The sequence below is a fragment of the Heterodontus francisci genome, chromosome 1 (assembly GCF_036365525.1).
Source record: "Heterodontus francisci isolate sHetFra1 chromosome 1, sHetFra1.hap1, whole genome shotgun sequence".
Lineage (NCBI taxonomy): Eukaryota > Metazoa > Chordata > Chondrichthyes > Heterodontiformes > Heterodontidae > Heterodontus > Heterodontus francisci.
Window position 1 is genome coordinate 60,948,747 of NC_090371.1, and position 13,174 is coordinate 60,961,920.

General features: G+C 45.7%; 1 protein-coding gene across 2 annotated transcripts in view; it reads right to left on the reverse strand.

The window, feature by feature from the left end:
- Positions 1 to 13,174, reverse strand: part of ccbe1 (collagen and calcium binding EGF domains 1) — a 427,427-nt gene that overhangs the window by 47,964 nt on the left and 366,289 nt on the right. For both annotated transcript variants that reach the window (XM_068048170.1, XM_068048099.1), the window contains exon 5: positions 9,277 to 9,414. In XM_068048170.1, coding sequence (XP_067904271.1) covers positions 9,277 to 9,414 — 138 coding nt within the window. The remainder of the gene's footprint in view (positions 1 to 9,276; positions 9,415 to 13,174) is intronic.

Below are 13,174 nucleotides of genomic sequence, written 5' to 3' on the forward strand. Positions count from 1 at the left end.
CCCGAATATATCTCATTCATTCAGAGCCCTAACAATTGCTACAGCCTAATATAAAAGCAAAATACTGCGGATGCTGGAAATCTGAAATAAAAACAAGAAATGCTGGAACCACTCAGCAGGTCTGGCAGCATCTGTGGACAGAGAAGCAGAGTTAATGTTTCGGGTCAGCGACCCTTCATCGGAACATTGCTACAGCCTGTCTTTTCTTGGTAGCAGTGCTGCTTTAAATGTCCCTTTTTGGCATCCCAATAAACATGTGGTTTTGGGGAAAGTTTTTCCAGTTTGCACATTTCCATGACTACCAAAGGTATCTTTGTTCTTGTTGAGGTCTGCAGGGGGAAGGTTAGGTTTAATTAGTCCAAAGTTGGAGTTCTGCTCAGGGGTGGCGGCAGTGGGCGGTTCCACCCTGAACTCTCTTTCAGTGCTTTGATGAGTCATGCAAGGGCTTTCCACCTTAGAGGATAATTGGTTCCCTTTTTTCCTGATTGTGGGGGGAATTCTTTGCTAATCTTCCCTTTGTCCTCAGGGTCACTCCTGCTTGCAGGTATTTGTCCAAATTCTGCTGTACTCCCCTGCGGCACTTTGATTAGTTGAGGACGTTCTTTGTCTCTGCAGATTTCTGTAAATGTTTTTAGCAACTCTGGTGGGGTGCTTTTAGTGTCTGCATTTACATAGTTCACCACCGACACACAGTAGCAGCAGTGTGTACCATCCACAAGATGCACTGCAGCAATGCACCACAGCTCCTTCGACAGCACCTTCCAAACCCGTGACCTCTACCAACTAGAAGGACAAGGGCAGCAAATACATGGGAACACCACCACCTGCAAGTTCCCCTCCAAGTCACACACCATCCTGACTTGGAACTATATCGCCGTTCCTTCACTGTCGCTGGGTCAAAATCCTGGAACGCCCTTCCTAACAGCACTGTGGGTCTACCTACCCCAAATGGACTGCAGCGGTTCAAAAAGGCAGCTCACCACCACCTTCTCAAGGGCAATTAGGGATGGGTAATAAATGCTGGCATAGCCAGTGACACCCTCATCCCATGAATGAATAGAAAAAAAAGGAATGAAACTGGACGGACCACCCGGCATCGACCGAGGCACCGGAAACGACAACGGCAAACCCAGCCCTGTCAACCCTGCAAAGTTCTCCTTACTAACATCTGGGGGCTTGTGCCAAAGTTGGGAGAGCTGTCCCACAGACTAGTCAAGCAACAGCCTGACATAGTCATACTCACGGAATCATACCTAACAGACAATGTCCCAGACACTGCCATCACCATCCCTTGGCACATCCTGTCCCACCGGCAAGACAGACCCAGCAAAGGTGGTGGCACAGTGGTATACAGTAGTGAGGGAGTTGCCCTGGGAGTCCTCAACATCGACTCCGGACCTCATGAAGTCTCATGGCATCAGGTTAAATATGGGCAAGGTAACCTCCTACTGATTAACACCTACCACCCTCCCTCAGCTGATGAATCAGTACTCCTCCATGTTGAACACCACTTGGAGGAAGCACTGAGGGTGGCAAGGGCACAAAATGTACTCTGGGTGGGGGACTTCAATGTCCATCACCATGAGTGGCTCAGTAGCACCACTACTGACCGAGCTGGCCGAGTCCTAAAGGACATGGCTGCTAGACTGGGTCTGCGACAGGTGGTGGGGAACCAACATGAGGGAAGAACATACTCGGCCTCGTCCTCACCAATCTGCCTGCCGCGGATGCATCTGTCCATGACAGTATTGCTAGGAGGGAACACCGCACAGTCCTTGTGGAGACGAAGTCCCGCCTTCACATTGAGGATACCGTCCATCGTGTTGTGTGGCACTATCACCGTGCTGAATGGGATAGATTTCGAATGGATCTAGCAATGCAAAACTGGGCATCCATGAGGCGCTGTGGGCCATCAGCAGCAGCAGAATTGTACTCAACCACAATCTGTAACCTCATGGCCCGGCATATCCCCAACTCTACCATTACCATCAAGCCAGGAGACCAACCCTGGTTCAATAAAGAGTGCAGGAGGGCATGCCAGGAGCAGCACCAGGCATACCTCAAAATGAGGTGTCAACCTGGTGAAGCTACAACCCAGGACTATTTGCATGCCAAACTGCGTAAGCAGCATGCGATAGACAGAGCTAAGCGATCCCCTAACCAACGGATCAGATCTAAGCTCTGCAGTCCTGCCACATCCAGCCGAGAATGGTGGTGGACAATTAAACAACTAACTGGAGGAGGTGGCTCCACAAATATCCCCATCCTCAATGATGGGGGAGCCCAGCACATCAGTGCGAAAGATAAGGCTGAAGTATTTGCAAAAATCTTCAGCCAGAAGTGCCGAGTTGATGATCCATCTCGGCCTCCTCCTGAAGTCCCCAGCATCACAGATGCCAAACTTCAGCCAATTCGATTCACTCCACGTGATATCAAGAAACGACTGAAGGCACTGGATACTGCAAAAGCTATGGGCCCTGACAATATTCCGGCAATAGTACTGAAGACCTGTGCTCCAGAACTTGCCGCACCCCTAGCCAAGCTGTTCCAGTACAGCTACAACACTGATATCTACATGGCAATGTGGAAAATTGCCCAGGTATGTCCTGTACACAAAAAGCAGGACAAATCCAACCCGGCCAACTACCGCCCCATCAGCCTACTCTCAATCATCAGTAAAGTGATGGAAGGTGTCATCAACAGTGCCATCAAGCGGCACTTGCTTAGCAAGAACCTACTCAGTGATGCTCAGTTTGGGTTCCGCCAGGGCCACTCAGCTCCTGACCTCATTACAGCCTTGGTTCAAACATGGACAAAAGAGCTGAACTCAAGAGGTGAGGTGAGAGTGACTGCCCTTGACATCAAGGCAGCATTTAACCGAGTATGGCATCAAGGAGCCCTAGCAAAACTGAGGTCAATGGGAATCAGGGGGAAAACCCTCCGCTGGCTGCAGTCATACCTAGCGCAAAGGAAGATGGTTGTGATTGTTGGAGGTCAATCATCTGAGCTCCAGGACATCACTGCAGGAGTTCCTCAGGGTAGTGTCCGAGGCCCAACCATCTTCAGTTGCTTCATCAATGACCTTCCTTCAATCATAAGGTCAGAAGTGGGGATGTTTGCTGATGATTGCACAATGTTCAGCACCATTCGCAACTTCTCAGATACTGAAGCAGTCTGTGTAGAAATGCAGCAAGACCTGGACAATATCCAGGCTTGGGCTGATAAGTGGCAAGTAACATTCACGGCACACAAGTGCCAGGCAATGACCATCTCCAACAAAAGAGAATCTAACCATCTCCCCTTGACATGCAACAGCATTACCATCGCTGAATCCCCCACTATCAACATCCTAGGGGCTACCATTGACCGAAAACTGAACTGGAGTAGCCATATAAATACCGTGGCTACAAGAGCAGGTCAGAGGCTAGGAATCCTGAGGCGAGAACTCACCTCCTGACTCCCCAAAGCCTATCCACAATCTACAAGGCACAAGTCAGGAGTGTGATGGAATACTCTCCACTTGCCTGGATGGGTGCAGCTCCAACAACACTCTAGAAGCTCGACACCATCCAGGACAAAGCGGCTCGCTTGATTGGCACCCCATCTGCAAACATTCACTCCCTCCACCACCGACGCACAGTGGCAGCAGTGTGTACCATCTACAAGATGCACTGCAGCAATGCACCAAGGTTCCTTCGACAGCACCTTCCAAACCCGCGACCTCCACCAACTAGAAGGACAAGGGCAGCAAATACATGGGAACACCACCACCTGCAAGTTCCCCTCCAAGTCACACACCACCCTGACTTGGAACTATATCGCCGTTCCTTCACTGTCACTGGGTCAAAATCCTGGAACTCCCTTCCTAACAGCACTGTGGTGTACCTACCCCACATGGACTGCAGTGGTTCAAGAAGGCAGCTCACCACCACCTTCTCAAGGGCAATTAGGGATGGGCAACAAATGCTGGCCTGGCCAGCGACGCCCACATCCCGTGAATGAATAAAGAAAAATAAAATGTGGGGTCTAATTTTTTTAACATTTCGGGGTTGGCTGACCGGACAGTAGGCGTTTTCATCCAGGATTCTTCCCAGACATCCTTTAACCTGCCCTCTTGGTCCCTTTTTCCCTGTTCCTTTCTAATGGGTTGTCTGCCTTGTGCTTGCCTCTGCCCTTTTGTTCTCGGCAGGGTTCCCTTACAGTTCACCTGCCCTCTGCTGGAGGGTCCTCCAAACACCGATAAAGGATTTAGGGGTGCAGCTTTCACCATAGGTTGGGGTTTCCCCTCAACCTGGCACATGTAACAACTCCTATAGTACTTCGCCACATCCTTGTGCAGTTTTGGCCAATCACATTACTGTCTACTTTCATATACCGACTTGTACAGCCACTGTAATCTCATGGGCCATTCTTATCATTTCTCTCCAGTACCTCTGCGACAGCACTAACTTGTGAACCACTGTCCACTCCTTGCTCTCAGGTCGGTGAGGAGAACTCCACTTCCTCTTCAGGAGCTCATTCTTTAAATAGTAGCAATCAGGGACTTCCTCTTCTTCAATTTCAGATTCGGCAGCCTGTGCTAACTTTCTCAGTACTGGGTCAGCTCGCCAAGCCTCAGCTAGGTAAGTTCCATTTAATTAATTCCCTGGGTCATCTAACTTTCCTAAGAGAGTCTCAGATAGACAGACCTCATGGTCATCTGCCTGCAGTGTCAGTTCAGTCTCCTCTGGGGGAGGTGGTTTGATCATGGCCACACTCATTACACATTCAGGGAAACTGCAGGGGACCGTCTCCTGGCACTGCCCCGTCTCTCTGACCTCCAGAGGTCTCTCTTTCACTACTGGATAAGCTACCTCCTTCATCCCCGCCAGATCTTCACTTAGGAGCAAGTCAACCCCGTCCACATGCAAACTAGGGACAATCCCTATGGTCACCAGTCCAAGTGCACCCGGTGTAAAGGTACGGGCATACACCCAATACCATTCACCACCATTCTTGAGTTTACTGCACCCTCTGGGAAAAAGGTCAGGTCCTTTCTCAGTAAAAGGGATCGAGTGGCCCCTGTGTCCCTGAGGATTACTATGTGCTTGCTTGCCCCACTTGAAGGGTGTGGGGTTACTCTCCTTTTTGACACAAAACCCTGATAACCCTCAGGAATCCTATTAAATTTTCCTGCACTTACAGCAGTAGACTTCCTGGGTCTCACTCTTACTGCAGTTAAAGCCACAGCTTGTTCTGCTGTACTTTCCATCAGGTTCTCTACTTCACTGAGCAGGTGTGCCCTGATTAACCCTACAGGTTTTCCCTTTTGTTTCCAGCAGTCAGCTCTTACATGCCCTTCTTTATTACAATGGAAGCACACAGGTCTCCGGGTCTCACTCCTACTTATAGCACCTTCCTTTTTGGCTGGAGGCGGGCCTTCTGTGTCTTCTGCTTGTCTTCTCCTCCAAGGACTGCTTGGGCTTCTGTCATTTTCCCACCCTCTGTCCTTTTCGGATTTGTGGGGGTGATTAGGAAAGGTTTTCCCCCGGGAAGCTGACTTACAACTAAGAGCAAACTCATCAGCCAGGATTGCTGCCTGCCGGGCTCTATGAGCCTTCTGCTCTTCTACATGTGTCTTTATAGAGAGTGGGAAGAGTTTTTAAATTCCTCTAGCAAAATTACTTCTCTGAGATTTTCATAGCTGAGCTTTATTTTAAGTGCCCTCAACCAGTGGTCAACAGCCAGCTGCTTATCTCTCTCAAACTCCAGGTACGTTTGATTAGCTTGCTTCTTGAGGGTTCTAAACTTTTGGCGATAGGCTACCAGTACTAACTCATATGCCCCGAGGATAGCACTTTTTGTCAGTTCGTAATTTGATGAACTCTCATCTGGCAATGTGGAATAAACCTCACAGGCTTTTCTGGTTAATTTACTCTGCAACAGCAGAGTCTAAGCTCAGCTGGCCACTTTGACTGCCTTGCCAATTTGTCAAAAGACACAAAAAATGCTTCCACGTCTCCCTCATTGAATTTTGGGATCAATTGGGAAAGTTTTAACAATTCTGTACCCAGCCCTGAATTATGCTCCTCCATATTGGCCATGCTTTCACTGGGGTTACTCTGTCACCCCTAATTAACTCAAGCTGCTTCAGCTCTCTCTCTTCGCATTCTTTCTGGAAGGTTCCTTCTCTTTCTCTCTCCTCCCTCTCTTTGTCTTCACCTTCCTTTTGGAAGGCTCATTCTTTCTTTCTCCCCGGCTCTCTTTCTCTTGTCTCGCTGTCTCTTTTTCTCTTTCTTCAAATTTAAGTTTCCTGTGTTCCAATTGTACTTTTGCTAGCAATACCCTGTCGGAGTCAACTTCTAATTTTGTTTCTGCTTCTTCAGATTCAAGGGAAAAATAGTTGGCCACTAGTCTTAGGAGTTCAGACTTCCTAGCCTTGTCATGTACAGTAATCCCACACTCAGCCATTTTCCTCAACTCCTCCATTGACAGTGCTTTTAACTTATCCCAAGTTACTTGACCTTGGCTTGGGGAGCTACTAGTTTCAGTCGCAGACATGTTGGTATTCTAGCACACATAACCACAAGAAAACCTGTATTGAAATCTTTTCTCTTTTTTGATTGGGAACAATTTGGCTCCACACTTCCAATTTATTGTTTGCCTGTGGGTAAAATCTCAGACGGTAGCCCCCAAATTTCTGTTACGACCAGGTGAAAAAGGATCTCAGGGTTTCCCTCTCAGCCTTTCCCTGGTTTAACTGTAACAGGGTTAATTTGAAAATATTTTAGTGTTTTTAGCTCCCCCTTAGTGAATCCTTGTTCACTGCTCCAATTGCAAGGCAAAGAAATCAAATAGGTTTCCTTAGATTTAACCAAGAAAGGCAGAAGTTTATTAATCGTAAACTCTAATCTGGTTAATGACTATGAATATGTGACGCAACCACGCTAGCATGCATACGTGATAAACAAACACGCAGATAGAGACAGAAAAAGTAGAAGGAATAAAGGGGAAAAATTTGAGGCAATATCTGGTAGTTACAATCCTTTAAGTTCAATGTGGAGTCATTAGTTGCCGGTAAGTCTTACAATTCGCTGGGGTCCAGTTCACGCTTCAACTTGTTCCAATGTAGGAGTCTTTTATCTCTTGAGGTGTACATGTCTTCTGTGGGTCCAGTAGCTGGGAGAAAGTGAGAGAGAGAGAGAGAGAGAGAGAGAGAGAGAGACTTCCTTGTTCCAGCCTCAGTTACACACTGCCTTCTGAATTCAAACTGTCCTGTGGCTAGTTCAGAAAAACCTGGACCAGCCAGTTAGACTTGTTTAACCAGTCCTGGCTCTGTGGATTGTATCATCTCAGCAGGTCCTGGAACGCACTTCCTTACCCCTTCAATGTCTGGTGATCAAAATCCATTTGGGTTAATTGAAGCAGGGAATAGCCCTTTGTCTCCACAAGCAGCATCTCTTAGTATGCAAATGTCCTTCCAGCCCAGTGTCTGGTGATCTTCAAGCAAGTCATTTCTTCACTCCAGCAATAGTTTAAAATCAATGTTCATATGGCAAAATTAATATGCCTCATTCTTGGAGGTGGGGGTCTGCATGACATATCCAATACGTTCACTCCTTTATATAGCTGTCCTACTTCTATATGCTGGTGTCCATCCCCCTGCCGACTTAGTTTAAACTCTCCCTGATCACACTAGTGAACCTCCCCAAAGGAACATTGTTCTGAGTCTTGTTGAGGTACAACCTGTCCCTTTGAAATAGGTGCATCCTGTCCCAGGACAGATCCCAATGCTCCAAGAATCTGAAGCCCTCCCTCCTGCACCATGCCTCAAACCGTGCATTGATCCTTCCTCTCTTCGTATTCCTAGTCCTGTTGGCATGCAGCACTGGGAGTGATGCAGAGATTACAACCTTTGGGGTCCTACTTCTTAACTTCCTCTCTAGCTCCTGAAAGTCTGGCCATAGGACCTCAATACCTGCCCTCTCTATGCCGTTGGCACAGACGTGTACCACAACTTCTGGCTCATGTCCTTCCCGCTGCAGAATATTCTGCACCCTCTCCATGATGTCCTTTACGCAGGCACCAGGGAGGCAATAAACCACGCAGGACTCATGATGATGGTTACAGAAACATCTGTCGGTCCCCCTAATGACTGCATTTCCATGCTTTTTTGCAAGTAAATTTATTATCCGTTAAGGTGAGGGATGTCAACCCTGAAAATGGAACCCTTTGTCAATTTAGGTATCCAGTATCAGCATCTACCTCTTCTTTGTAGAGCAACAAATGGGTTATATACAAACTAAATCTCCTTATACTCCACTCTAAAATGTGCCTTAGCCTCATAAAAGCAGCCCTTATTTCAGAAGTCCTCTGACTGCAGTTAATGAGATAGTCAATTCTGTTCCATGGCACACCTCAACCAGAAAATTGAAGGAAATCAAACTTATTTCACCTAGGATCCTCAAACCAGCAGACAAATGAAACTTTAAGTTTAGATTGGATTCAAATCTGGGCTCTGAGCTAAAGGGAGAATATGCATTTTGTTGTCCTGTCCCCTTTTTTACAGGTTTGTTGTCATTCCATACCATAAGGTAAGCATAGTCTTGCAAAGGACTTGCAAAGAAAGTATGAATCCTATCATTTTGCAGAATTAGTTAGTATAAAAACACAAGGGATATCACAAAATAAGAGCTCACAAACTGGCTGTGAATTAATTTAAGTTTGTAAAGTTCACAGTTAAATATAAAGTGAAGTAAAGCAAGCTACTGGACCACTAGGGGATCAGTGTGTATTGAAAAACTACCCCTTAAGAGCATTTCAGTGTTGCATTTGGCAACGTTTCATGACCTTCATTACAACATCAAGCAACTGATATTCAAAAACATTCACAAGGGGCTTCAATGTTATAGCAATTTTTAAAGCAGAATCATGTGCACTTCAATCCCATTTGAAAATGAGCTGTAACCTTACATTTTCCCATCTCATGAAAAGTTGTTCCAAATGCAAACAAGTCATAAAAGACAAATTGCAAATAATAGTGGTTTGATAATGGTCATCTAACTATCTATGAATCATTTGCAATTGCTTATCTTCCTTAAGTACAATTATGTACAGTTTCTGATACTAGCAGATTTCTTTACAAGGACACATGTGAAAGAAAAAACTAGAATAGTAAGTAACCTTTCAGCTTATCCTCATTGAATAAATAAGGTGGAGTTGCCCGTCAATCTATTAAGGTAAAATAACCTAATCAAAAACCAAAGCATTTTTATTCTTTATCAGCTCATAACTTACCACTTTCACTTTTGCTGCATGTCTTCCCATCCTCTTTAAGATAGAAGCCTTCCTTGCATGCACATTGGTAACTCCCTGGTGTGTTGAGGCAAATGTGAGAACATACAGTACCATTGCTTTTGGTGCATTCATCAATATCTGTCAAATCGACATTTAAAATATGAGTCAATAAGCTGAAGAAAATTGTTTTAAAATGAAATTGCTTTTAAATGATCTTTTTCCAGCTTCCTTTATGGCTCAACTGGTTAAGATAGTGACAGCTGATCATAAGAATCAGAAAGTTCCCAGGTTTCATTTCTTGTCTGTGGCGAGTTAGCAGATCTCAGCCAAAATAGCATACCAACACATCTTTGTCGCGTTTTGGCCAGTCAAACTGTTGCCTTATGTGGGCTTTGGTTTTTCGTACACCGACATGTACAGCCATTCTAATCTCTTGGGCCATTCTTACTATTTCTCTCTGGCTCCTTATTTAAGGAAGGATGTAAATGCGCTGGAGGTGGTTCAGAGGAGGTTTACTAGATTGATACCTGGAATGAGCAGGTTGTCTTATGAGGAAAGGTTGGACAGGCAGGGTTTGTTTTCACTGGAGTTTAGAAGAGTGAAGGGAGACTTGATTGAAGTATATAAGATCCTGAATGGTCTTGAAAGGGTGAATGTGGAAGGGATGTTTCCTCTTATGGGTGAGTCCAGAACCAGGGGACACTGTTTGAAAATTCGGGGTCACCCTTTTAGGACAGAGACGAGGAGAAATTTTTTCTCTCGGAGGGTTGTGGACTTTGGAATTGTCTGCCTCAGAAGGTGGTGGAGGTGAATATTTTTAAGGCGGAGGTAGATAGATTCTTGTTAGGCAAGGGAATCAAAGATTATCGGGGGTAGATGGGAGTGTGGAATTCGAGACAGAAATAGATCAGCCATGATCCTATTAAATGGCGGTGCAGGCTCGATGGGCTGAATGGCCTGCTTCTGCTCCTAATTCACATAGCTGTATGGTATGGTAAGGGATACTACAATTAACCTCGGGATCTCTGTGTTAAGGAGGGGAAAATTTGCCACAATTCTTGCTGTTGATTATTATCCAGTGATACTTATTGAATTATCTATCCCAGCCCTCACCCATTTTCCTGGGTTAGGGCTCAATACTTATGTAGGCCACAATTCTGCTCATGGTGTGGGTTAAGATACAGGCAGTTGAGATTTTGATGAGTTGAAGTTTACAGAGGGCGGACGATGGGGCAGCAATGGAATAGTTATCTCTGGATCTGATAAAGGTGTTGATAAGGATTTCAACAGAAAATAGGCAGAGTCAAAGATGGGCAATTTTATAGAGGCAGAAGTATAGATTTTTGTTATGGAGAGGATATGGAGTCAGAAGCTCAGCTCAGGGTTGAATAGAAAGCCAAGGTTGTTCAACCTGAAACAGTAGCCAGGGAAAGGAATAGAATCGGTGGTATGGGTACGGAATTTGTGGTGGGGCTGAAAATTAAGGCTTTGGTCTTCCCAACATTTAGCTGGAGGCAACTGTGGTATGTCTAAGACTAGAACAGACTGGCAACACAGAGCCATTGGAGCTGTCTATACAGGTGGTAGTGAGATAGATCTAGGTAAACGTGTGAAAAAACCCTGGGTCTCTGGATGATGTCAGCTGTGAGCTACAGGAGGGCGCCAAGGATAGATCCATAAGGAACGCGAGAAGTAACCGAGCGAGGGTAGGAAGGGAAGTTATTACTTGAGATGCTTTGGATAGATGGCATTTAGCATTAACCAAGTACTAGCACATAGAATTTGACAAATATTATTTTAAATAATTTTCAGAATGAAAGAGCTGAAGGCACAAACTCAAATACTTCCAGAAAAACAGATGGACACAAGAATGAAGAGATTTAAAAGCATACAGTTTATGAATTTATGCTCCCACGACAGCATTTTGCCCATTTGCAGTATTTACCATGAATGTAAAAGCAAAATACTGCAGATGCTGGAAATCTGAAATAAAAACAGGAAGTTCTGGAAATACTCAGCAGGTCAGGCAGCGTCTGTGGCGAGAGAAGCAGAGTTAACGTTTCAGGTCTGTGACCTTTCATCAGAACTGGCAACGGTTAGAAAAGCATTAGGTTTTAAGCAAGCGAAGGGTGGGAGGGGGCGCTGTGCAGTGGTGGGAAAGAGAACAAAAGGGAAGGTGTGTGATAGGACAGAGGGCAGAGGAGATTAAATAACAAATATGTCATGGGATAAAGGCAAAAAGAGTGTTAATGATTGTGGTTTAAGACATAGCATGAGTCCAGAGAGAGTGTTAATGGCAGAATAATGAACAGCTTTGTCCAAAAGCACAACATGAAAAATCAAATTTAAGACAGGCACATGTTTAAAAAATAAAATAAAATAATTTTAAAAATATAAAAGAAAAAAAGGCCGGTCATGCTCTGAAATTGTTGAGCTCAATGTTGTGTCTGGAAGGCTGTAGTGTACCTAATTGAGGGGCTGCTCCTCGAGCTTGCGTTGACGTTCACTGGAACACTGCAGCAGGCCAAGGACAGAAATGTGGACATGAGAACAGGGGAGGGTGTTGAAATGGCAAGCAACCGGAGGCTCGGGGTCATGCTTTCAGACTGAGCAGAGATGTTCTGCAAAGCGGTCACCCAGTCTACGTTTGGTTTCCCCATGTACAGGCGACTGCATTGTTAGCAGCAAATACAGTATACTAAATTGAAGGAAGTACAAGTAAATTGCTGCTTCGCCTGGAAGGAGTGTTTGGGGCCTTGGACGGTGAGGAGAGAGGAGGTAAAAGGGCAGGTATTACACCTCCTGCGATTGCATGGGTAGGTCCCGGGAGTGATGGAGGAGTGGACCAAGGTGTCGCTGAGGGAACAATCCCTTCAGAATGCTGATACAGGAGGGGGTAGGGAAGATGTGTTTGATGGTGGGATCACGCTGGAGGTGACGGAAATGGCAGAGAATGATCCTTTGGATGTGGAGGCTGGTGGGATGGAAAGTGAGGACAAGCAGAACCCTGTGACAGTTCTGGGAGGGAGTGGAAGGGATGTGGGCAGAAGTGCGGAAAATGGGTTGGACATGGTTGAGGGCCCTGTCAACCACAGTGGGAGGAATCCTCAGTTGAGGAGAAAGGATGAAATATCAGAAGCGTTGTTACATCATAACAGATGCGTCGGAGATGGAGAAACTGGAAGAATGGGAGGGAACAGGGTATGAGGAAGTGTAGTTGAGGTAGCTGTGGGAGTCGGTGGGCTTATAAAGAATATTAGTGGACAGCCTATCCCCAGAGATGGAGACAGAGAGTTTGAGGAAGGGAAGGGAAGTGTCAGAGATAGACCATGTAAAGGTGAGAGAAGGGTGGAAATTGGAAGCAAATTTGATGAAGATCATCATGAATGGATTGGCTGAAGCCTTTACTGTAATTAAAAACATAACATAAGAAATACAAGCAGGAGTAGGCTCTTCGGCCCTTCAAACCTGCTCTGCTATTTAGTAAGATCAGGCTGATCTTCTACCTCAACTCCATCTTCCCACACTATCCCCATATCCCTTGATTTCCTTAGTGGCCAAAAATCCATCAGTCTCTGTCTTGAATATATACACAGCTCTCTGTGGTAGAGAATTCCAAAGATTCACAACCCTTTGAGTGAAGACATTTCTCCTCATCTCAGTCCTAATGGTTGACCCCTTATTCTGAGACTGTGGCCCCTAGGTCTAGACTCCCAAGCCAGGGGAAACTTCCTGCCAGCATCTACACTGCGAAAGCCATGAGGAATTTTATATGTTTCAATGAGATTACCTCCCATTCTTCTAAACTAGAGGGAATGTAGGTCTAATCTGCTAAACCTTTCCTCAAAGGACAATCCCTTCATCCCAGGGATCAGTCTAATGAACCTTTGTTACACTC